The sequence below is a fragment of the Podarcis raffonei genome, chromosome 11, assembly GCF_027172205.1.
Source record: "Podarcis raffonei isolate rPodRaf1 chromosome 11, rPodRaf1.pri, whole genome shotgun sequence".
Lineage (NCBI taxonomy): Eukaryota > Metazoa > Chordata > Lepidosauria > Squamata > Lacertidae > Podarcis > Podarcis raffonei.
Window position 1 is genome coordinate 43953159 of NC_070612.1, and position 25769 is coordinate 43978927.

Genomic DNA, 25769 nt, shown 5'->3' on the forward strand with positions numbered 1-25769 from the left:
CTTTCTGAACGGAAATGATCTTCTTTGAAGGATTCCCTCAATCTTTTTTTTTTTAATTCAACTGCAAGATTTACTGCACAATGCAGCGTCCACGGCTAAAAAGACTGCAAAGTAGTCACAACAGCAGCATTTTACAGTTTGTAAGTCGTTGAGAAAGGCAGTCCTTCCTGTCAGGCTTACAGTATAAAAAGACAACACAAAAGGAAAGTGGATGTGGTGGGAGAAGGAAACAAGCAAGCCCGGTTTCAAGTTCTTAGTTACAAGTTGTTTTAATAACCATCTTAAATGGAAAAGTGCTGACAGGAGGCACCAAAAGTTGCTGGTATCTCAGCTGCACTGATACAGTGGCCATGCATTCCTTCTGTTCTCTCCTTTGCTGCAGCCAGATAAGAGTATTAGCTGCCATGTGACAGTTGATGGAGGGAGGAGTCTGGTGCCCTAAGGACATAAGGGTGCTGTTGAATCAGGTCAAAGGCCCATCTAGTCCGGCATCTTTTCAGTGTCCAGCCAGATGCCTCTGACGCCACAAGCAGGACCTGAATGCAACAGTGCTTTTCCCACTCATGATTCCCAGCAACTGGTATTCAGAGGCACTAAGCTTATATCCTGCCCTTCTCCCCAAAGGAGCCCAAGGGCCCACCCTCCAATAATTTCTCTATAAACTTATTTTGAAGCCATCCAAGTAAGTGGCCATCACTATTTCTTGTGGGAGTAAATTCCGTAGTCTTAACTGTATGTTGTGTCCCCGTCCTGAGCCTTCCAACATTTAACTTCATTAAATAACTCCCAAGTTTTATGAGAAAGGGAGAAAAACTTTCTTTTTATTTTTTCAACATCAGGCATAATTGTATATACCTCCACTATACTTACCCAACTTTTCGCTAAATTAAAAAGCCCCAGATGATGTTTCCTTATTGCGGAGTTGCTCTAGGCCCTTTTATCATTTTGGCTGTCCTTTTCAGAACCTTTTCCAGTTCTAAAATATTCTTTCAATAAAATATAATAAAAAGAAAGAAAGAAAGTTTGCTGGCTTGCCATCTGACTGGGTTCCCCCAGCCACTCTGGGTGGCTCCCAACAAAAAGTAGTAAAAACACAGCACAACATCACATACTAAAAACTTCCCTGAACAGGGCTGCCTTCAGATGTCTTTTAAAAGGTGTGGTGACCAGAACTGAGTTGTTGCACCATAGATTTATATAACTGCATGATGATATTGGCAGTTATATTTTAAATTCCTTTCCTAATAATTCCAAGCATGGAATCTGCCTTCTTCAAAGTGTAGCCTTATGAGGCTTTGCCCTCGGGTGGGAAAAATATTGCGCCCGGGAAAGGGCCTGGGGTGATTTCAGACAGGATTTGGGTATCCTGTCCCTTCAATAGCTGCCACATACTGGGTTGACGTTTTAATCGAGCTTTCCACTTTGACCCAACCGTCTCATTCCAGGTCAGTCATTGCCGGTTCAGACCGCATGAGTGTATATGTGAATGTAATTATTATTCTTTGCTCCAATGTGCATCAATTTATACTTACTTCCAATGAACTGCTTTTGCAATTTTACAGCCCATTCACTCAATTTGGAGATATCCTTTTAGAGTTGCCCTTTCTTTTAATTTCCTTGAACAATCTGATTATTAGCAGCAAACCTGGATAGGTGTTTGCCTGACAACCATGTACAACATCTGGGGTTCCATGTTGAAAGGAAGTCAATACATAAATGTAAGATAATAAGTAAAATAGTATGGGACAAATTTGACTTATCAACTCAATAACCCAGCAAAAAAGAATTTATAATGTAATTAAATTTATTATAAAACAATACATTCATTTATAGTCACATGCCTAGAACTAAATTGCTAAATACAGATTCAAGGGGGAAAATAAAGGGAGAAACAGTGCATTTTTACACATTTTACTAGTAATTTTTGGTGTAATCTACATAAGGATGTTAAATAAAAGATAGAATATACATGACATAGAATGCAAATTTACATAAATTCATACCCTATATAAAACATACATCATTTATTACATAATAAAGTCTTACAAAAACAATAACAGGAATAGTAAAACAATTATTCAGGAAATTTATACATGCTTTGTTGATCTTCTAATAAAACTGTGCAGCCAACCAACTATTGTCCTTGTCGCCAGCTTGGGACAGCCCTGTAAAAATAAAGAAGGGTAAACATTCTGGGATGAATTACATTAAAACATACAAATAGCTTTTGTTTCCTTACCTGTGCGGAATATGCAGAAGTGGCCCAGAACCTTCTGGTCCAATCTCTTTTGTTCGTTCTTCCCAAACTTTTGTAGGCTTCAACAGCCTACGTGGGTCTCGAGGAACATTCATTCCAACCTGTTGACAGTGAAAACTTAAGAAATCATCCTAAAAGGCAACTGCAAACAGTAGCTATTATGTAGAAGCCAAAATGCAAGCCCTCCGTTGATGTTGCTTTGCCTTGGACTCACTTTGTGATTAAAACAAATATTTAATGTGAGTTCTAACAAAAATGGAACTGAAGAAGAATCAGCATTTTCAAGGGGGAACCCCTAAGGTTTTCAGTTAAAAATAAAAAATTCTAAGGGGAGAATCCTCCCTGAGTCAGATCAGGGCCATCAAGGTAGGCAAAGCCTTAAAGTTCTCCACTCTCTACAGCAGATCAGACTACCAATGCCTCCTGATTATACTACCAAAAATGATCCATTCATTCCTTTTTCAGCAATGCAAACTACAGGTATGAAGGGTTTAATATGGTTTAGGATCATTGCTGGAAGAGGCGTGTCAAGGTCCCCAATACCTCGTCCTGATCCGAGTTCAGCTCTCAGCTGCTGCGATTTGCATGTGGTGGTGTATGGATGGGAAATTTTGAATGGAGTCAATGGGAGGAGGGAATGGGTGGAGTGTGAAATGGGGTGTTAGTGTGAACAAATGGATTATGATGAGCTGCATGACAAATTCGTGTATTACCTTCTCTCTCAGCTTTTCTCTCAATCTTCTTTCTTTTTCTATTTTTTCGTCTTCCTTTGCCTGCTTTTCTTGAATCTTAAACACAACTTTAGATAAATCCTAAATAAAATACAGCGAAAGAATAAAATACAGTGGGGAAAAAATCTCTTTAGAATTAATAGTACTAATTTTCAAGCAAAACAAAGCATCTTCTTATGCAACAGTGTCTAAATAACCAAGATCAACCAACTCTTTTTGAGAGTAACGTTCAGTGAAAGTTAGTACACAAAGCCCTCTGCTAAGTTAAGCTTACAAATAATCAGGGTGGGAGTTCACCCCCCCCATCCTTCATACCCTTGCCTGACCACTTTTGCACTATTTATTCCCCAGAGGACACAGGGAGGGAGTTATTTTCATTTATACAAACTTCCCTCCCCAAGTCCTAGAAGATCATGAATGTCAAGCTGCCATTAAGCACTGTGCTTCCTCCACAACCTCAATGGGTCACTGTTCCCTTCCAGGCTTAACTCTACGCACTGGTGCACATCTTTTGGGATCTGCATGGTTGTATCTGCTCAATCAATTTCTCTTTATCACTCTGCCTACATTATGATATCTACTCTAGAGACTCTTTTCCAGACGTCACAGGCTTTGCAAGTAAGGCAGGCAGAGACAGGGGATGCTTTTTGAGGGTGGAATCTGAGCTGCAGAATGTTTTCCCCGCAGGAAGTCTTGCCTGGCACCCACTTTGTCCTCATTTTAGCACTAGTCAAACAAGCTTTTATTTTTCCACTCTTTTAAACATACCCAACTTTTAGAGGTTTTAGTTATTTTATGCAGTGACCTTTATCTTAAAATATCTGGGTTTTTGTAATGTTTATTTACTTAAAACTATTTCTATTCCCTCTTCAACCAACAAGGCTTCCGGGGCGGCTTACATTAATTAGATCAGTAAGAACAAGAACATACTATTAAGAGAGTAAAACATGCTATTAGAAGAGGTGGCTGTTATGAACCATTTTTTCCTCCCCTGCTGCAGGGCAGTTGGTTCTTGTGCAAAGTGCACCACCTACTTTAGAACTCTGTACCTACTGACGTCAGGCAGGCATCTTCACTGACTCTTTTTAGCAGCCGCTAAAACATTTTTGTTTCAGTGAGCCTATCCAGACATGCAGAAGTTACATGTGTTTTATTTCTTTTAGGTACTGTTGATTTTAATAATCTTTTAAGTATTTTAAACAACTGTTTTTAATGATAATTTTATTTATTTTATACTTCTGTAAACCACTTAGAGGCTTACTTACAAGCAAATGGTATGTAAACTTTCTGACACAAACCAACCAACCAACCAGCAGTCTCTTTGAGGGGTGAAGGGGCAAGACTCAGCCAGTGAAACTACAGCAGGAGTAGGATACACATTTGCCTTGCCTGAATCCAATTCTTATCTACCCCGAGAAAAATACTCACTTTTCTTTTACTGTTTTGTAACTGCCCAATAAGTGTCAATTCTCTGAAGGGTGGCGAATACATTTCAGAGATAAAATACAGAAACATTCTCTTTCTCCAACGCACATCAAGGGGAGAGGGAACTATCAGCCAGCACTATCAGCCAGATGGACGGGGTATAAATAATATCTATCTATCTATCTATCTATCTATCTATCTATCTATCTATCTATTTCTTCTTCTTCTTCTACTACTACTACTACTACTACTACTACTACTACTACTACCTCTTTAACAGAGAAAGTACAGATAACAAACTGGCCACAGTATACTTGCATTTCTTTCTCTCCATTTCCCACTCCTGCAGAGAGAGAGGGCCAATTGGGGCACATATTTCCAATGCAAAGCTTTGGAATTATTTGTCTCACCCATTGCTTTTCTGTCTGCCCACTTGAAGAATGTTGCCCGGGGAGGAGGAAGGAGCCCAGCATGCAGCCTTGAAGGTGGAGGGTGTATGCTTTGGAAACCACACATGTAGCTAGTCCGTCTCCCTTTTCCGGGAGGAGGACACATGCAGCTCCAAGTATTGGTTCCAGTGTTATGCAGCAATTGAATGCTCACAAGTTTGTCTCAATTCTTATTCACCCTGGGCAAAGAGATCAACCTGTAATAGTAAGCAATGGGACTTGTTGCTGCACCACAGACAGCACCAATTAAATGCAGGTGTAAAGATCAACATGTATTGCTAAGAAACTTGTCGTGCATTTTGATACCATGTATTTTGGTATCTTTGTTCTGTTTTGCTACACAAGGAGGAATGTGAAGTAAATATGCAAGAGATCAATACTCACTCGCTCTTGGAACTTAAGAATTTCTTCTGCAGCAATTCTTCTCTTCTCTTCCCTTTCAGCTTCCTCTCTCCTTTTCTTCTCAAATCTCAAAAGCTCTTCCTCCTCCTTTTTCTGCCTACTATAGTCTTCCAACAGCAACTTTATATGACATTGCCGCTGACGTTCCTTCTGCTTTTTCTTCTCCTTCTCTTCCTCTTCTTGTAGCTGAGCAGCCTGTTTCATGGAATATTCTATTGCTTTTTGCCTTTTCCACAATTCAAGCTCTTTCAGTCGTTTTTTCCTTTCCTCTTCAACTTTTTGCTTCTGGGCTGCTGCATTCTGTAGCATAGCTGTAGTGAGCCCTTCCTCTGGCTTCTTCTTCTTCTGGGCTAAGATTTTCTCTCTCTCTTGTAGCTTTTTTCTCTTCCATTCTTGAATGGACTAGAACAGACCAATTAAAGCAGATTGTATTGTCACATTAGTTCCAGCTTTCTGAGGGCTATAAAAAATGAACAATATATTTCAAAATCCTTACTATTAGAAACTCATGTCAATTAGGAACTTGGCTATTTTTAATGTAGAGTGAAAAAGTAGGTGTGGTTTCTTAACAGAATCTTATGAGATTTTCCTCAACAAACCACTTAACAATGCTTTGAACCCTCTGCATCAAATGCCAATATAGGAAGCTTGCAACTTATGCGCATTTAACCTGTGCATATTCAGCTTTATGTGGCAAATATTTTTGAAAAAAATTAAAGGGGGTGAAAAGGAGGCAGGGTTCCAATAAAATGACTTCGACAATCCCATCCGCCACTGAACTCAATGTGTTCTGACTATATGTAATTTTGGCTTTAGATGCAATCCCCGGAACATAACTCCTGAGAAAGTTGTGGGCTTACTGTAGTATTTACTTAACCAGTCTGTATAAAGCCTTGCTATATAAGAGGCAGTTCTGTAACCCACTTCACTGTTGTTGTGTTCTTGATTTAAACAGCGCTGCAATAATGTAGCTGGCATTGACTCATTCATGCCTTTGGCATTTAACTTAAGGCAAATTACAGGTTTTGCCCCAACTTCTTTAATGCCTAGTCCAGAGGTTTTCAACCTTTTTGAGTCCACAGCTCCCTTAAGCAACTACATTATTTCTGCAGCGCAGCCCCCTGTGTGGGGCTCAGGAGCCCTGTGATGTTACAGTGGTGCCCCGCAAGACGAATGCCTCGCTAAATGAAAAACCCGCAAGACGAAAGGGTTTTCCGATTTTTAGCGGCTTCGCAAGACGAATTTCCCCATGGGCTTGCTTCGCAAGACGAAAGCCCATAGGGAAATCTCCGGGGACAGTGGGGAAGCACAGCGCGCCTTCTCCTCTGTTCTTGGACCTGTCCTGATGGCTTGCGGTGGGAGGTCCGGGAACAGAGGAGAAGGCGCGCAGCGCTTCTCCTCTGTTCCCGGGGCTTGCGGTGGGAGGAGGGTTTTTCCTCCCCACCGCCAACATTCAGAACAGCATTCTGAATGTTGGTGGTGGGGAAGAAAGCCCTCCTCCCACCGCAAGCCTTCAGGACAGGTCCGGGAACAGAGGGGAAGGCGCGCAGCGCTTCTCCTCTGTTCCCGGACCTGTCTTGAAGACTTGCGGTGGGAGGAGGGTTTTCCTCCCCACCGCCAACATTCAGAACAGCATGCTGTTCTGAATGTTGGCGGCGGGGAGGAAAAACCCTCCTCCCACCGCAAGCCCTGGGAACAGAGGAGAAGCGCTGCGCGCCTTCCCCTCTGTTCCCGGACCTGGTCCTGTGCAGGCGGGCGGCGGGGAGAAGAGCGCTTCTCCCCGCTGCCTGCCCCGCAAGCTCTGGGGACAGTAGGGAGGCGCGCTGCGCTTCCCCTCTGTCCCCGGACCTGTTCTGAAGGCTGGCAGCGGGGAGAAGATCGCTTCTCCCCGTTGCCAGCCCCGCAAGCTCCGGGGGCAGAGGGGAAGCACAGCGCGTCTTCCCCGCTGTCCCCGCACCTCTTCTGAAGGCTGGCGGTGGGGAGAAGAGCCCTTCTCCCCACCGCCAGCCCCGCAATCTCCGGGGACAGCGGGGAAGCGCAGCGCATCTTCCCCGCTGTCCCCGGACCTGGTCTGAAGGCGGTCTCCATAGGAATGCATTAATTGATTTTCAATGCATTCCTATGGGAAACCGTGCTTCGCAAGACGAAAAACTCGCAAGAAGAAAAAACTTGCGGAACGAATTAATTTCGTCTTGTGAGGCACCACTGTACCCCTTGCCTGCAGAGCTGGCAGCCTCTCATCCTCCCTTGTGGAGGGCTCCCTCAGCCTCCTCTCCTCTCCCTTCTCCTTGTGAGTCCTCCGAGCAGTTGCAGCTGCCACCCCGGTCTCTGAGCTGCCCCTCCTGACCCAAAGAGAGGTGCCTCCTCACACTGCCCCACAAGGACCTGGGACTTGTCTGTCTATTCCCAACAGCAAGGGCTGGCAGGCTGGCTGCCTGGGCTCCCTTAACTGCTTGCTTGCTTCCTTGCTTACTCTGAGGTCACCTCAGCTCCTGGCAACCAGCACCCCCTGGCCAGCCCCAGAGGCACCATTTGCCTGCGGAGCACATTGTGGCCTTGGCTGCTGCAACAAACAGCTGTGCAAGCCTTTGGGAGGCAGAGACAGAGAGGGACAGAGGCCAGTGTTGCCTGTGGCACCCCTGATCATCATTCAAGGCACCCCTGGGTGCCATAGTACACTGGTTGAAAACCACTGGCCTAGTCATCAATTTTCCTATGGAAATCTGGGCCAGGCAGGGACAATTTACAGGGGAGAACTTTGAGTGGGAGGAGGCATTTAATCCTTTTAGTTGCCAGTTCTCAAATCAACATCACAATTCCACACACACACACATACACACACAAAACCCAACTATTTTCTTGCCACCTATGGGGAAGCCCCATATTGTGTGAAAAATAAGTTTCATCTACCTGCCTAAAGCTTCTCTATGGCAAACTACTCCCTTCTCATTCAAATCTGCAAAGAAGCAGCAACAGTTGGGCTTTAACACAAGGTTCAGGCAGAATGAGTAACTCCATACTGTGACGTTAACATATACGAAAGAGTGCTGGAGGGGAAATAGTTAAATAGGTTGCATAGACAGGACCCAGGGGGTGGAGTCAGTGGGTCAAGACCATAAAACTAGTTCTGGGGGGAGTTCGTTGGGAGTTGTTGGTGGGCAGTTGGTTGGTTTTAGTGGGTTGGGAAAGGCAGTTGGAAAAGGCAGTTGGGAATAGAGAGACAGTTAGGGCAGTGGGTTCTTGAGTGTGGCGAGGTAAAAGAGATAGAGAGAGGAAAATAAGACTAAGAAAGTAAAGAGCAACAATGTTTGGAATGCTGTAAGTTTTGTTTGTGTCTGAAATAAAATACACTCTTCTTTATTAATTGAAAAGCTGACTGAGACTGAAGTGATTTTACCAGGGAGGACCTGGTTGGTGGCAACGGATTAGTAGTGCACGGGTCAATAGTCCGTGAGACGACCAGGGGCTCCGTACGAACGCCACACATACTTATTCCCAAGTTACCTGCTTAGACTTATTGCCTAAATTCCACTGCAATTTAAGAGATTTCAGATTATGTTTGCCAGCACAAAATTCCAGAAAGAAAAGGTATGTGCTAGTAAGGCAAAAACTGCCACACCTGTACCCTGAGCTGTTCCCCACAAATTAAAAACGACCATGTAATGAAGCCTCTATGCAGTGAAAGTAATGTACAGAATGACCCTTACTTTGTAAACTGTTCAGGAAATGATCAGGTTTACAATTTTGTTACCCAAAAACCTGGGCATGTAATCCTTGGACGAAAAAATATTTTTAGCAATCTTTAATTTTTTTAATTGACAGAGTAGCTGGGTTCTTTAAAAAAAATCTGTTTTTATAAATAATTAAGACTAGGGTCAGTGGCCACTAGGATGAAGTGGCACATCCCTGATCTGACTGGCTCAGACAGATGTTGGGGATATGTTAGTGGAGGGCAATAGTAACTTTCATATTCCATTCAATTTCTAGAGAAGGGGCTGAGGACAAGGGGTGCTAAGGAGAGAACAGAAAAATAGAGTAGTGGTAGCTATGGAGTGGGCACCCACAACCAGAAGTTGGGGTAAGTCAAAAGAAGCTAGGAAGTGGCTTAGTGGTGGCCACAGTGACAGCAGCTATCTCAGCAGCCCCTACAATAGGCAAGAGGGCAAAGGAAACAAAGAATGCTGCGGAAAAGGCAGCTCCTAGGATAACAGCAGAAACAGCAGCTGCAACCAGGGTGAGGTTCAATGGCGCCACAGGATACAGAAGGATATGGAGTCTCCTCACAGCAAACACTCCTATAAACTGAAGCCACAACTGTGTAAGGGAGCAGAGAACGATTCCTATCTGTGGCTAAACATCTCAACAAGGAATAAACTCCAGGTCAATACCAATACAGCTGGTGATTAGAGAAACAACGAAGTGTGTGTCTAAGGCTGCAAAGTTATGCCCTCTGATAGTACAAAGCCGAGGCATTGAACAATAAAGTTTGCAAGGTGGGAGGAGTGGCCCTGTACAAAACCCTATGAAGGACACGTTTTTCTCTCAAAGGCACAATACTGTTTTCTCCTGGATAAAATGACAGAATACTACCACCTACTGAATATTTAAAAAGTAGCATGTCAACCACAGAGCCTAGGACTTGCCAATCAGAAGGTTGGCGGTTCGAATCCCCGCAACAGGATGAGCTCCCGTTGCTCGGTCCCTGCTCCTGCCAACCTAGCAGTTCGAAAGCACGTCAAAGTGCAAGTAGATAAATAGGTACCACTCCGGTGGGAAGGTAAACGACGTTTCCGTGCGCTGCTCTGGTTCGCCAGAAGCAGCTTAGTCACACTGGCCACGTGACCCGGAAGCTGTACACTGGCTCCCTCGGCCAATAAAGCGAGATGAGCACCGCAACCCCAGAGTCAGCCACGACTAGACCTAATGGTCAGGGGTCCTTTTACCTTTAGCATGTCCTGCTTACCAGCAAAGGAAAAGAAAGCCAAAGCAGCAGAGCTAGAGATGAAGAAAAGAGGGTGAACTGTCCCATTGTTTTTGACACAAAGTTGTTAAAATGGCAAATGCTAATTAGCAACATTATCTCACCTCCTTTTTTTGTGCTTCTAAAATCAGAAATTCTTGATACCATTTCTCATGCTGCAGAATATCCTCCCTTGTTCTGTCAGGAAGATGATCAAGGACTTCATCAATGTACGATGGTTTTCCTTTATGCTTTGTCCACAATTTCAAAAATTCTTCGTGATCATATACATCCCAACCTCCTTGCTTGCCCCCTGTCTGTTGAAGGAATTTATCAAGCTCAACTACTCCAGGAGGCAGGTGATTTTGTGTCTTTTTATCCACTACAAGCATGCCTTGTTTAGGTGTATTTCCTGTTGCTGAAGTACCTAATGCCCAGAGCTCAAATTTTTTCTCCAATGCATTAATCTCATTAGTAGCTGTCTTCTGCTCTCTCAGAAGCTCCTCATATCTTAAATAAAAGCATAATTAATAAACCATTAACAATTAGCAAAATAACTATCCAACAATCCTAAAGACAGTAAGATCTGGATAACTATGTGACTAGTACCAACCATGCTTGCCTGGAAAAATATGTTTGAAACTGAGTAGATTTGTAAAAGTAGTTTTGGAAGGCAAGCTGATCAAAGTCAAAAATCCCACTGAGGATGCCTACATTATTGGATGTGTTCAACAATTGGAGCCTGACAGTGGCAGCAAAACTTTGGAATAGTAAGTTTTCAGACAGTATTTATGCCAAAAGGTCATATAAACACTCTCTTATCTATGTAGATGTAGGGCGGCATGCATTCCTGAAAACAGGGAAATACTGTCATCCCTGACCACTGGTCCTGTTAGCTAGGGGTGATGGGAATTGTAGTCCCAAACGTCTGGAGGGCTGGAGTTTGCCTATGCCTCTTCTTGAGTAAAGTTCTCATAATACTTCATCATTGGCCATGCTGGCTGAGGCTGATGAGAAATGTAGTCAAAAGCATCTAAAGGGCACCAGGTTGGGGAAGGCTCTTCTAGTATAACAACTATCAGATTTAAAACCAGAGCATATTATGTACAACATAAGAGGGCTTTCATGGTAGCTGTGCCCAGAATCTGGAACTCTCTCCAAAAGGACTTACACCATGCCCCTTTTGAAGTGGCTTGCTAAAACCATTTTAAAAAGGCTTAAATTGCTAAAACCTTCCTTTTAAGGACCGGATTTCAACCCATAAATGTTAAACTGAACAACTTTTAACTGCTAGAAACTTAGTAGTTACTTTTTATTCTCTGTTCTGCTTCTAGTGTTGTTATGTTGATTTAACTTTGCTATTAACCACTTTAGCTCTATCAAAAACAGTCAGGATATTAATGCTTTAAATAAAAATAAAATACTTTTGTCGCTGTTCTTCTTTAAAAGCATTTATTGACATTTCAGCGTCTTCCATCATTTCTCTGAGTCTGTCAACAACTACAAAATAGAGAGAAAGTTATGTTTATATATTACGATAGAGAGGTTTGCTCACACCAGATGCTTTAAAAATACTAACACATTGTAAAATAACCAAATTTAAAGAAAAGGGAAATGAGATAAAACCAGGACATTTCTGCTAATGCAAACATCATCTACAGTTCCAAATATCCTTCAACAGCCACCTAGTGAATTTATGTCAGGAATAGATCTATAATAATCCAGTTCTAGTAAGATGGGTGGGGTACAAAATATTATTATTATTATTATTATTATTATTATTATTAACATCATCATCATTACCGCACAAACAAGTGAGCTTGATCACATAACGAAATGACACTTCCACCTATCGCAGCTAAAGCAGAATTAACGTTCATTGAATAACAGCAGTTTGGCAGATCCCTGCTCTTCTACGTTGCAGGCCAACATAGAAGAGACCTTCAGCATGATATAATGAAGGTCTCCTCAAAAATAAGTCTCACTGACTTCCATTAGATTAAGTCCCTAGTATGTGAGCAGAGGACTGCAGACTTTGTAAACTGGGCTGCAACTGTGTTCCTAGCAAAAACATTAGTAATAAGACTTACATTCTGGGGTTGGCTTTACATGTTTTAATTGTCGTTGGAGTCCTTTAACATTGTTATAAATTCTGCCCAGTTTTTGTTGTATATTAGCTTCTGTGGAAGTAAGCAAAAAAATAAATAAATCACCTTACACCTTCATTTTGAAACATCTTCAGTCCATTCTATGGAAATACTACAGAAATCAGTATAATGTTTGCTGCCCCAATTCAACAATTCCTTAAGGGCGCAGGTATTCCAATTCACAAATAAGAAGGACATGCTGGCAGAGGTGCCCTTCCATTTAAGTGAAAATAGAAAACCCTTCATCCAGGAGCTATATGAGCACATCTGAAAGCTCAAGGAGATCTGGATAATGAACAGTGTATTTAGGATCTGGGTGTTAATGATAGTTTCATATACCCAAAATACACAGAGAATGGAACATCTTCTGCAGAATGTTATTATGTTATCCGTCATACAGGCTATCCTATGCATATTTACTCAAATGCGCCTCCATGTTCAACAGGATTACTTTCAAGAAAGTATGCAAGCATCTGTTAGCATGCCTCTTTATACATACACTTATTAGTAAATTCTCAATTTGTAGCAACAACTTTTACACAACCAGAGTGTTAAATTATAAGTGAGATCCAACCTGTACCTCCTCTGCAAGTGTGTGAGCAGAAAATATTTCTTCTAACTCAGTGGTCTTTGATTAGTAGGGCAGGACCCACTACTGGGTTGTAGACTCATCTATGATGGGTTACAACAGAAGCACAACACCACACTAATATATGGCAATAATAAATAGCTTGCAAAATGCATGTTTGGGTTAAAGGCAGGGTGGAGAAAAAGCAATTATTTTTTAAAAAATCAGATTTTTTAAATTTAAATTTGATTTTTTTAAAATTTAAATTGGATTTTTAAAATAAAATGCTTTTGGAGGAAAAATCTTTCTAAAGATGGTTTTCTATCTAAGTTACATTATAGTCCAAAGGCTATTCATCAGGAAATAAGGATTTGTTTTAAGTTTTTCATGTGTGCTAAAACTCAGCCTAAGTTTTTTTAAAACAACAACAACATTTAACCACGTCAGTTAACAAACATGGATACAGATGCTGTAATGTTATTGTTTTCATTAAATAAATTGTTTAAATTGTTATTAAGGAAATTATTATTTTCTCCTTCTAATAAAGTACAGAAGAAAACTTGTCCAAATATAAACAGTTAACTTATTAAACCTCACAATAATTTCATAATTATCTGTCTATGTATTTCTAATAGTATAACCAAATCAGAAATTTTTGATATGAGTGTAAAAACTACTCTGAAATTTATTATTCCAAAAATGAAACCTTCATCTGGTTGTAAATATTAAGATTATACCAGCAAGAATGAGTCTTTCTGTAAAAAAAAAAAAAGATTTAAATCAAGTCTTACTGACTAGTGATTTAAATCAAATCCACCCTGGTTAAAGATGGGTTCTAAGTCTGAAAATGTTGAAGACTACTGCTCTAACTCCTGGCACAGAGGAGCAAAAAACTCATTCTGATGGTAGTTCTCATGCCTTTTAAGATGCCACTTTGGAGGCCTCCCAGTCTTGGCAGGCAGCTTTTCAGGGGGATGACATTTGAAGGGGAAGCTTAAGAGCCCAATCTGTGAGTGGAGCAACTGCTGATTCTAGTAAATCTCCCATGGCACCTAATAGGAAGTACGGTACTTCCAAAAATGATCTTAAGAAGGTGCTGCATTTGGGAATTTTGATGCTGTAACATGTGCACATACCTGTTTTTAAAGTGGGGGGGGGGAGATAATTTATTCTTTAAAGAAAAAGTTGGGCAAAAATACTTTATACACATTGTGAAAATGCAAGTTTAAAAAATCATTTTCATTTTTGTTCATTGTAACTGACATTATCATTTAAATAAAATGAGCAGCTACAATACTACAGAGCCTTATTCACACACACGTGCTTGTTGGCTGTTTGCAGTATGGTAACGCTGCAGAGAGCTTGCTGGGGAGACCATGCATTAAAAAGAAAGGACTCAAAAATAACTTAAACTAGGTTTTAATAAGAAAAACAAAAACTCCTTTTACACTAAATACATTAACAACCAAACCAGACCCAACCACCAACCCATCCCCCAGGGTAATGGGAGAGCTAGGTGCTGCTCCTTATATACTACACCCAAATGCTGACACACCTTAATCAAATACAACTCAGCAGCACCTGCTATGCTTCACAGCTGTAAAGCTGGGTCTCGTTATCTTACTCTGGCCCTTGCTCTGGCCCCTTAAAGACATACACATCGGGTGCAACAATGATGAACCTTTACATTTAAATAAACCATTCAACATTTCCCCTGCGGTTCATCATTGTGGAACAAAAACATAAAGCATACTTTGTACATGTCTTTCAAAACAGAATGTCCACGTTGTGATGCATCTTTTAACAAAAGCTTAACTGTTTCATATTTTACGCTTGGTGAATAACACAAATCATAATCTTCGCCTGGAATTTGTTGAAAACCCCTAGCAACTAGTCTTGCTTTGTACCTTACAACTTCATTTTTGTCATTCATTTTAACTCTATAAACCCATTTTGAATCAATAAGTCTCATATCTGGGGTTTGTGGTACAAGAGACCAAGTATTATGCTCTTTTAAAGAAGCTATCTCAGAGTTCATAGCTTTATACCAATTTGCAGCTTGTTGCTTAGGTAATTTCTGAACATCATTGAAGCTTTTTGGCTCAAAAACTGCCTTATTGGCATACACAGTATTAAAATGTTCATCTGCAAAACGTTGTGGCTTCTGTCTCTTTCTATCTGAACGTCTCAGTCCGGAAGGAGAGTCAGACTCCTCAGACTTAATGGGACTAAGTGAACCACTAGTTTCAGGTTGTAAATCATTGTCAGATTGAAGAGATGCCTGTAGGCTAAGCTCACGGTCAGAAAACTCTTGAGGCACCTCCCCTTGGGTGCCTGTGACTTTAAATCATCAAACAAATCAGATTCAACAGACTTTTTGTCTTTTCCCATTAATTCAGAAGCACCATTTCCTGCTGCTGCTGCTTCTTCCTCTTCTTCCTCAGTATTATCTATACCATCAGTATCTTGGAAGACAGCAACTCCATTCCAATTTACAGTTTGTATCATGCTTCTGGTAATATGAAATTTGCCAGTTGCTGGTATGTAAATTCTGTACGCCCCCTGCTGGTAGCCCATTAATTTTCCCTGGACACTACGTTCACCCAATTTCTGCTTAGCGGGATAATGCATAATTACATCTGAACCCCAAATGCGTAGGTATTTCAGATTAGGGCGTTTCTTAAACAGCTTCTCATAGGGGGTGACATCTAAACCAGAATGATAACTGCGATTTTTAACATAACAAAACGCATTAAGCGCTTCAGCCCAAAAGTCTTTGGGCAGATTAGCATCGTGCAGATACGTTTTAACCCCTGCCTGTAGGTCACGCTGCACAACTTCAACAAGCCCATTTTGCCAGGGACTTCGGGGGCAAGATAACTCATGAGTAGTCCCCTGCGCTTCCAGGAATTTCTCAAAATCCTCAGAAACAAATTCCCCGCCCCGGTCAGAAAACAGGTTCTTAATTGATTTGTTAAAGTGCGTTTTTACCCAGTTGCAAAAAACTTTGTACTTCTCAAATGCTTGGGACTTCTCAGCTATTGCATAAGTCCAACAATATCTACTATACTGGTCTATCAGAGTAAGCCAGTACTTAGAACCTCCTAATGATGGTGGGAGTGGCCCAACTAAATCACAATGTACACGCTCAAATGGCTCAGTTACTTTCCTATCTGAGCATCTACCCTTGCGTGCAACCTTAATCTTATTCTTGCAACAGGATAGACATTGCATAAAGAATTTACATGGTTTTAAGTTGAGGCCATTAACAATATTCTTTGTCTTAATTACATCAGCATAATTCAGGTGTCCCAGAATTCTGTGCGCCTCATGGACACACCCGGAATGTGGCCTTACATTCCTCAACCCCTGGCTTGACTGTGCTGCTCTGCAATTTATAGGCGATTGGGAGTAGGTGCGAAAATACAGTCTATATAAACCATCAGATTCCCGGGCATATAATAGACGTTTGTTCCCATCAAAAAACTCACACATTGACTTTAAGAAATGCACAGTTATGCCTTGACGAGCAAAGCACCTTACTGATAATAAATTGTCCACTGACGGGCAGTAAATGCAGTTCGCTATCGTAATGTTTAAAGAGTCAAGTTTAACAGTACCCCTGCCAAGCGACTGCAAGACTTGTGAATTGGCTAAATGTACATTACCAATTTCCTCTTCGAAAGAAATAAACAAGCTTCGATCGTTGCAAATATGCTGAGATGCTCCTGAGTCCACAACAAAAGACTTCCACTTGGCACCTTTAATTCTTTTACGATCTGTTGTCCTAGCATGGAAAACTCGCGGCTCGTTTCTGTCTCTACTATACGATGTTGGCTGCTGGGCTGACAACCGTGACTGACGAACAGAAACAGGCTTGGGAGTACTTTGCTTTCTTTTGGCTCTGCAGTCCTTTGCAAAATGTCCTTGCTTATTGCAGAACCAACAACGCTTTGCAGCTTTAAATGCAGTTGTATCACCACAGGTTTGCATATGGCGTTCCTCATTACTTCTGGAAATAGGAGTGCTTATGGCACAAGCCTCCCTTCTGTCCAACTCGCCCATTAATCTTGCCGTCACCCCTTCCACAGTTAATTGTGCTGGTGGAACGGCAGATATCTGGCTAGCTATACCATCAAAGTCCTCATTAAGGGAACAAAGAATGATAAAAACATACTGAATATCAGGTATGTCCATGTCCCTTTGAATTAATTCACCGCGTATTGCCTCCAGACGTCTCAAGTGTGCTGCCAAATCACCACCAGGCTGCAATTTCGTCTGGTACAACTGCTTGAAAAACGTCAATGCAGATGCTGACTCTTTTCTAACATGCACTGCTGCAAGACTGTCCCACATTTCTTTGGCAGTTTTCTTATTTCTTATATAGACTACTTGCTGGTCACTGACTGCCAAATTAATTATCGCCCTGGCTTTTGCATCTCCTTTCGACCAAGCATTAGTCATAGGGTCAGGAGGGTCATCAGTTACATAGGTCCATACTTCTCTAGAGGTCAAAAGCGCCTCCACCCGAAAAGACCATAAACTATAGTTCTCATCTGTTAGCTGTGGGAAGACCAGAGCCTTCTCAGCTTCAGGAACCCGGTCAACCATTCTGGAACTCTTCCAGACCCACAGAACTACGCTAACAGGAGAAGGAGTTTTCAAACCTTTCTCAGAGTCCAAAAATATGCAGTCATCCACTCAGCAGCTGGGCCCATAACCAAAGATGTTGGCTGTTTGCAGTATGGTAATGCTGCAGAGAGCTTGCTGGGGAGACCATGCATTAAAAAGAAAGGACTCAAAAATAACTTAAACTAGGTTTTAATAAGAAAAACAAAAACTCCTTTTACACTAAATACATTAACAACCAAACCAGACCCAACCACCAACCCATCCCCCAGGGTAATGGGAGAGCTAGGTGCTGCTCCTTATATACTACACCCAAATGCTGACACACCTTAATCAAATACAACTCAGCAGCACCTGCTATGCTTCACAGCTGTAAAGCTGGGTCTCGTTATCTTACTCTGGCCCTTGCTCTGGCCCCTTAAAGACATACACATCGGGTGCAACAATGATGAACCTTTACATTTAAATAAACCATTCAACAGTGCTACCCTCTCCCAAGTTTCATCTTAAGGTTCCTGCAAGATTCAAACTCGTGACTTTACCACCCAGCATTTTCCTCTCTGCGCTCATTGTTTTGTTTACCATTCTGGAAAACTTGAAGCTTGCACACTATTTTGTGAGACTTTAGCCTAATAAAGGTATTGCCCTAATACAGATTTTAGAAATGGGTCAACACAGCTACCTTTACCTTTTGTGGTGTTTGTGGGGCATAAAATGTAGCAGGAAATGCTTTTTTTATCAAAAAAATGAATAAATATATATATAAAAAAACAATATTTTACTTTCTGCTTTCCGGTTCTTAGTCAGTTGATGTTCCAGTTCTTCCAATATGTTATATTCCCTCCTGAAGTCACTCTTCTTGTTGAAGAGAAGCATATTTTTATCCCTTTCAATGCTCAGAAGTCTAGAGACAAAGTTTGGTTTAAAATGCATATTTGACAAATAACAGAATATACATTGGTACCAATTAAATAAAAAATAAAACGTTTTGACCCGTTAGGTCTCCATGCAATACAAAAAAATACAAGAAATAGTCTTAAACCACATCACTTTCAGAAAAATATAAAATTATAATTTCCATAAAAACACACCTTATTTAAGGGCAAACTAGGCATGACCAGGAGATCTGCATGGTATACACATATCCTGCCACTTTTTCCTGATTAAAATGCCACTCAAGCCAAATGCCCTGCTGCATAAAACATGTAAGTACCACAAAGGCAATACTCTCCAATGTAGTCCTCATATGTCTTTAGGAATGCTAATTGCCGTATTTTTCGCTCTATAACACGCACCTGACCATAACACGCACATCGTTTTTAGAGGAGGAAAACAAGGGAAAAAACATTCTGAATGAAACAGTGGATGTATCATTTTTGTGCTTCATGCTGTGGCCACAGACATGTGATCTGATGGTGAATTTGGGGTGACCCAATGCAAAAATCCTGAGAATCCCTGTGGATCCATGCTTTGTAACCACGTTTTTGGACCATTGCAGCCCCAGGCAACAGTGGGTGTGTGATTTTTGGGGGGCAGGCTGTAGCCATGGACATGCTATGTGCTCTGATGGTGAATTTGGGGTGACCCAATGCAAAGATCCTGAGGATCCATGTTTTGTAACCACGTTTTTGCACCATTGCAGCCCCAGGCAACAGTGGGTGCGTGATTTTTGGGGGGCAGGCTGTAGCCATGGACATGCTATGTGCTCTGATGGTGAATTTGGGCTGACCCAATGCAAAGATCCTGAGGATCCATGTGGATCCATGCTTTGTAACCACATTTTTGCACCATTGCAGCCCCAGACAACAGTGGGTGCGTGATTTTTGGGGGGCAGGCTGTAGCCATGGACATGCTATGTGCTCTGATGCTGAATTTGGGCTGACCCAATGCAAAGATCCTGAGGATCCATGTGGATCCATGCTTTGTAACCACATTTTTGCACCATTGCAGACCCAGGCAACAGTGGGTGCATGATTTTTGGGGGGCAGGCTGTAGCCATGGACATGCTATGTGCTCTGATGGTGAATTTGGGCTGACCCAATGCAAAGATCCTGAGGATCCATGTGGACCCATGCTTTGTAACCACATTTTTGCACCATTGCAGCCCCAGGCAACAGTGGGTGCGTGATTTTGGGGGGGCAGGCTGTAGCCATGGACATGCTATGTGATCTGATGGTGAATTTGGGGTGACCCAATGCAAAGATCCTGAGGATCCATGTGGACCCATGCTTTGTAACCACGTTTTTGCATCATTGCAGCCCCAGGCAACAGTGGGTACGTGATTTTTGGGGGGCAGGCTGTAGCCATGGACATGCTATGTGATCTGATGGTGAATTTGGGGTGACCCAATGCAAAGATCCTGAGGATCCATGTGGATCCATGCTTTTTAACCATATTTTTGCACCATTGCAGCCCCAGGCAACAGTGGGTGCGTGATTTTTTGGGGGCAGGCTGTAGCCATGGACATGCTATGTGATCTGATGGTGAATTTGGGCTGACCCAATGCAAAGATCCTGAGGATCCATGTGGATCCATGCTTTTTAACCACATTTTTGCACCATTGCAGCCCCAGGCAACAGTGGGTGCGTGATTTTGGGGGGGCAGGCTGTAGCCATGGACATGCTATGTGATCTGGTGGTGAATTTGGGGTGACCCAATGCAAAGATCCTGAGGATCCATGTGGATCCATGCTTTTTGACCACATTTTAAGTGGGGAGGGAAGGAAAAACACAGAAGGGACAAGGAGCAGGAGAGGGATGTGCAGAGAAGCAGCTGGCTAAGAATGCAGGAGAGGGGTATAACGGGAGGGAGGAAAGGAAGGCAAAAGTTTTCCCTCACCTACCCACCCAAGCCAGCCAGCTCTCTCTCTCTCTCTCTCTCTCTCTCTCCCTCTCCCTCTCCCTCCCTCCCTCCTGCATGTTTTCAGCAGCACCGGAGCACAGAGACGACACTCTGCTTTCCCCTCTGCTTGCCTGGAGGGGAGGTGCTTTCTCTGCTCTTTGTTCCGTTTGAGCAAACACAGCAAGGAAACAGAGGAGGGTGGGCAGTAAGACCCTGAGGCAGAATGCAGCAAAGCAGCCGCTTCCTCTTTTCAGGTTTCCCTTCTCCGAGACTTGCGATTTGATTTTTGCCTGATTTTTTTTGCCTCCACTCGCGCCATTTGGCTCCAGGGACCACACATTCGCTCAATAACACGCACAGACATTTCCCCTTCCTTTTTAGGAAAAAAAATCTGCGTATTATAGAGGGAAAAATACGGTAATAATAAATTGGATGTTGATCAAAGCCTTACTACAAATTAAATTTCATAATGGTTATCTTAGGGACAAGTCTATTGTAACATAAAATTCAGCAGTCATATAATAAAGGAAAAATATTGCTCCTTTTAAACTAATCATACTGAGTGGAAATGTTATGATTTAAGAATTTTTTCTTATTTGATTGGGCTTTGCTAATAGCTACAATCCTATGCACATTTACTAGTGTGTTATACAGTAGGGCTTATTTCTGGGTAAACATGCTTAGGATTGGGCTGCACATGTTTGTAATATATTAACTCTATGGGTGGGGTCATCAAAATGATCCAAAAGTCTCCTTTTTAAAGCTGAACAAAGATTATACTTCCTTAAAGGTTATTATAACCATCTATTATAACCAAGAATATTGAACTATATGAGTTCCAAGTCACTATCCTGTTATAATTTCTGACAAAAATAACTGTTTCTTTGTAATTTTAAACTATGTTTCCTGCAACAATAGAAGATATACACTTACTCTTTATTTAGTTTGTCCCCTTCTCTTAGAAATTCAGCTTTCTTACGGTGATCAGCTTTCATCTTGCAGTTCTGAAATTTTGTTGAAAAGCAAATGAATTACTGAAAGAACCGTGATTTTACCCAAAACATGAGAAGAATAAGAAGAAGAGTTTGGATTTGATATCCCGCTTTATCACTACCCAAAGGAGTCTCAAAGCAGCTAACATTCTCCTTTCCCTTCCTCCCCCACAACAAACACTCTGTGAGGTGAGTGGGGCTGAGAGACATCAGAGAAGTGTGACTGGCCCAAGGTCCCCCAGCAGCTGCATGTGGAGCAGGGAATCGAACCCGGTTCACCAGATTATGAGACTACCGCTCTTAACCACTACAGAAAAACTGTGGGATTTTTTTTTTTATTTAAAGGGTACTGAAAAAATAAAAGATGAATGCCTGATTGAGTCATCTTTCACCTGAATCTTAAGGTACAGGTAAAAGGACCCCTGACCATTAGGTCCAGTTGTGGCCGACTCTGGGGTTGCGGCGCTCATCTCGCTTTATTGGCCGAGGGAGCCGACGTACAGCTTCCGGGTCACGTGGCCAGCATGACTAAACCGCTTCTGGCGAACCAGAGCAGCACACGGAAACGCCGTTTACCTTCCCGCCAGAGTGGTACCTATTTATCTACTTGTACTTTGATATGCTTCCAAACTGCTAGGTTGGCAGGAGAAGGGACTGAACAACAGGAGATCACCCCGTGACGGGGATTCAAACCGCCGACCTTCTGATCGGCAAGCCCTAGGCTCAGTGGTTTAACCCACAGTGCCAAGGGTGCTTAAAAAATAAAAGATGAATGCTTGATTCAGTCATTTTTCACCTGAATCTTAGTCAGTTGAATTAAACCACTACAGTGGTACCTCAGGTTAAGTACTTAATTAGTTCTGGAGGTCCGTACTTAACCTGAAACTGTTCTTAACCTAGGACACCACTTTAGCTAATGGGGCCTCCCACTGCCGCCACAAGATTTCTGTTCTCATCCTGAAGCAAAGTTCTTAACCTGAAGCACTATTTCTGCGTTAGCAGAGTCTGTAACCTGAAGCGTATGTAACCCGAGGTACCACTGTAATGGCAAATCAAATAAAGAAATTTAAATGTCACATTAAAACATTCTAACGCAATATCTCATTGCAATACAGTGGTACCTCGGGTTACATACGCTTCAGGTTACATACTCTGCTAACCCAGAAATAGTACCTCGGGTTAAGAACTTTGCTTCAGGATAAGAACAGAAATTGTGCTGCGGCGGCAGCGGGAGGCCCCATTAGCTAAAGTGATGCTTCAGCTTAAAAACAGTTTCAGGTTAAGTACGGACCTCCGGAACGAATTAAGTACTTAACCTGAGGTGCCACTGTATGTATCTCCAAGATCCCTACAGATTCATTCCTTTACTGTGGCATTTGGGGGCAAACTCAGAGCACACCAGAACTTTCACGCACAGAATAGTTCCTGCGAACAAGGCCCATAAGCTGGGCGGTTGCGGATCCGCCGCCTTCCCAGGGTCCCGATCCCCGCTGCGCCATGGCGGAGCCGGTCCTGACGGTACCGGATCCCTTTATTTGCGGGAAGAATAGACGCGTTAATTGAGGCTCTGACGGCATAGGGAGCAACGGTGGTAGTTTTCAGACACGTGTAGGAAACCAGCGAAGTCCCGTGTAACCCTCGGTCTCCGCCTTTCCTCCCGCGGCCACAACCAGAACCTCATTCAGAAGCCCACAAAGACGAAGCTCGATATAGCTTGAGGGTGATGGGGAGTATTTACCTGGTTGCTCCTGGTTACCGTCGCTAGCGCTGCCGTTGCTAGGGCGGCCATTGTTACAAGCCCTCAAACAGCGCGGGGCTGCATTGGCGACGTATCGCCGTTGCCTATCGGTGACGTGAGGCCCGTGACTCGACGACGTCACAACGGGGCGGGGCTAAGCAGCGCTCTTCCCGCATAGAAGAAGATAGAGCGCCAGTTTCTCCCTCAGTGGCAGTTTCCTTTCGTTGCTGCCGCCGTGGTTGCCTCCGCATAGGAATCGATGGAGAAAACCCCGCATTTCATTTATTCCCGTCTTACGTTTCTGTCCCGCCCTCAAAGAAGCCCAAGGCGGCAAACAGCCAAACAAGGCAGTTAAAAAAGCATACTTAACAACATTAGGGACGTCTAAAAACCATTTTGAAAAACAGGAACGTGCTCTCATGGGTGCTAATTTCAAGGTTGCCAGGATTTTGACACATCTGTATCGGACAACAGCGTTTCATGGCACTGTGAGGGCCACAGCAGCGCACAGCACAAAATCAAAATCGCACAGCTGAAAGAGTCATCTTTCCAAAGCAGACTTCAGAGAAGACATATTTAGGATTGCACTTATTATTTAAGGCAATTCTAGACACGGGTCCAAGCGGTTTCCCCCTTGCTCCGCACCTTTCCTGGGGAAAACCCTCTATTTAGTGCTAAATTGGAGCAAATGTCAATCTGGAGAAAATCTGAATTGCCATTTTGCTCCAATTAAGCACTAAAGAGCGGTTTTTTGGAGGGGGGCGGACAGTGGGAAGAGAGAAAGTGTGGGTCAGTCCTATGCAGAATACGCATTGAGCATCCATGTGGTAAAGACATCCCTCCCACCCCCAACACCCCTAGCATACCATCCAACTTTTTCAAGCCCAATACTGGGATGCGATCCCTGGTGAGTCGCATGATCCGCACCTCACTCTCGCTCCAAATAAAGCACTTTTTGGGGGGCGAGAGTGCAGCACCCAAAATGACCACCGCAATCTCACACGGGGGAAAAACCTGGATGTCCTGTTTTTTTCTGGGGCACCTGGCAGGTATGCCCTGGCGTGAACACAAACAGAAATGAATCTCATTATACATGACAAAGCCATTTTTCACCTTCTCACCCCTTGCTTTTTCCTGTAAGACCTATTGCAGTCGTTAAGAGTCGTCAACAGGCTCATCACAGCTATCTGCCAATCACCCATTCCCACCACCCTTCTGAGTAATACCCCTCCCCACCTTCTCACTATATAGAAGAATCTGGCAACTTCTGTTTCAGTGTATCTGAAGAAGTGTGCATGCACACGAAAGCTCATACCAAGAACTAACTTAGTTGGTCTTCAAGGTGCTACTGGAAGGGAAAAAAATTTTGTTTTGAGAAATGAATCTGGCACTAATGAAGCTACGATGATGCGAAGAGCTGGGAGGAAATCACTGTGGAATCCACGGATTAAAAACTTCACTGATCTCTAAGCTGGTACTGTAATGTGAACATTCTCTTAGAAGCAAAGTCATAAATGCAGACATTACCCCTAAAGGAGTGAATGTGACACATACTTCTTCTGGCTACTCAGTACTTTTTCAAAGCTGCGCCCCTTGACCTGGAAATTCTACTGCTAAAACTCAGACTGGCTGTCAGTGCTTGGCTGATTAAATTTTTCCTTCCCCTTTTGCTGCGTCTGTATGTTTGTCTTGAGACAGCAGGTGGCTGCAGATGAATTTACGGTACAGAACTGGGTATTCTGCATCAGATAGATCAGTAAACAGATAGATCAGTGAATGAACCTGCACCTCTCAATTACCTTCACATTTAAATGTCAAAAGACTCTTATTTATTTTATAAAATTTATACACCACTTGATTGTAAAAAAAAGCACCTCAAAGCGGTTTACAAAAAGATAAATCAATAATACTGAGAAAAATTCACAACTCTACTTTAAACATTAAAATTTACCTCTACTTTCTAAGCATCCAGCTTGTCTAAACAAGAATGTTTTTGTAGACACCAAAAAGATTACAGTGAAGGCTCTGCGCAACTTTTTCTGAATGCTGTATGGAAAAGGACATGAATCTGACCTTGGAGAGTTTGTAAGTAAACTGTCTACAGTTAGGGAAGTGGAAATTTTGGAACTCACAAGGGTATATTTAAATGTCTCACAGCCTATGTTTCCATGTTTACTTTGTTGCATTTTATGTAATTTTGAATCTCTGCTTCTGTTCTCTCACCTTCTCTCACCAAAGAGTACTTGCCCCCACCCCAAACCTGGATCTTGGCATCTACGGAATCCCCCTTTATATTTTTCCCCTGCCACCAACACTTTCTGCATTCACTTGTTCATGAGTTATTTCATGTTCACATTTAATCAGCTACAATGGTTCAAAGAGAAGAGAGTGAGAAGAGGAAGAGAACAAACTTCTACTTCCTCCCTCGTAGGACTCTACCAATTACGGTACTTTTCCATGGTCTATCAGCCTTTTAGCAAATACAGCTCCATGGACCCCTTTCATACAGTACATTAACTAATGCTGGGCTTGCTAGTTATGTTTTGGCTGCAAAATCTTCCACACCAACATGGGCCTGAACACAAACAAACTCCAGATTCTCTGCACTTCTTTGTATTATTGGAATCTGT

The 25769-nt window shown here is 42.5% G+C and overlaps 1 protein-coding gene across 3 annotated transcripts; it reads right to left on the minus strand.

Annotated features, from left to right (window-relative positions):
• Nucleotides 1-1915: 1915 nt before the first annotated feature.
• CCDC112 (coiled-coil domain containing 112) lies at nt 1916-23750 on the minus strand. Of its 3 annotated transcripts, XM_053407972.1 has the most exons (11): nt 23140-23750; nt 22817-22930; nt 21343-21413; nt 18351-18472; nt 12315-12404; nt 11649-11724; nt 10350-10734; nt 5247-5666; nt 2971-3069; nt 2240-2358; nt 1916-2165 (listed from the first exon to the last, which is right to left on the minus strand). In XM_053407972.1, the coding sequence occupies exons 1-11, from the start codon at nt 23188-23190 to the stop codon at nt 2135-2137; spliced, it is 1578 nt and encodes a 525-aa protein (XP_053263947.1). In that variant the 5' UTR covers nt 23191-23750; the 3' UTR covers nt 1916-2134. The 3 variants fall into 3 exon arrangements, with proteins under 3 accessions (XP_053263947.1, XP_053263948.1, XP_053263949.1); XM_053407973.1 differs by lacking the exon at nt 22817-22930 and having other exon boundaries at nt 23140-23747; XM_053407974.1 differs by having other exon boundaries at nt 22801-23745.
• Nucleotides 23751-25769: the final 2019 nt, after the last annotated feature.

Excerpts from the sequence above, each read along its gene's own strand:
- CCDC112 (XM_053407972.1), bottom strand. The coding sequence starts at position 23,190 with ATGGCCGCCCTAGCAACGGCAGCGCTAGCGACGGTAACCAGGAGCAAC. Across the intron at positions 10,735-11,648 it reads AAAGAAGAACAGCGACAAAA|ATATGAGGAGCTTCTGAGAG; the intron begins GTATTTTATTTT and ends CTTTTATTTAAG. Across the intron at positions 5,667-10,349 it reads TAGAAGCACAAAAAAAGGAG|TCCATTCAAGAATGGAAGAG; the intron begins GTGAGATAATGT and ends GGTCTGTTCTAG.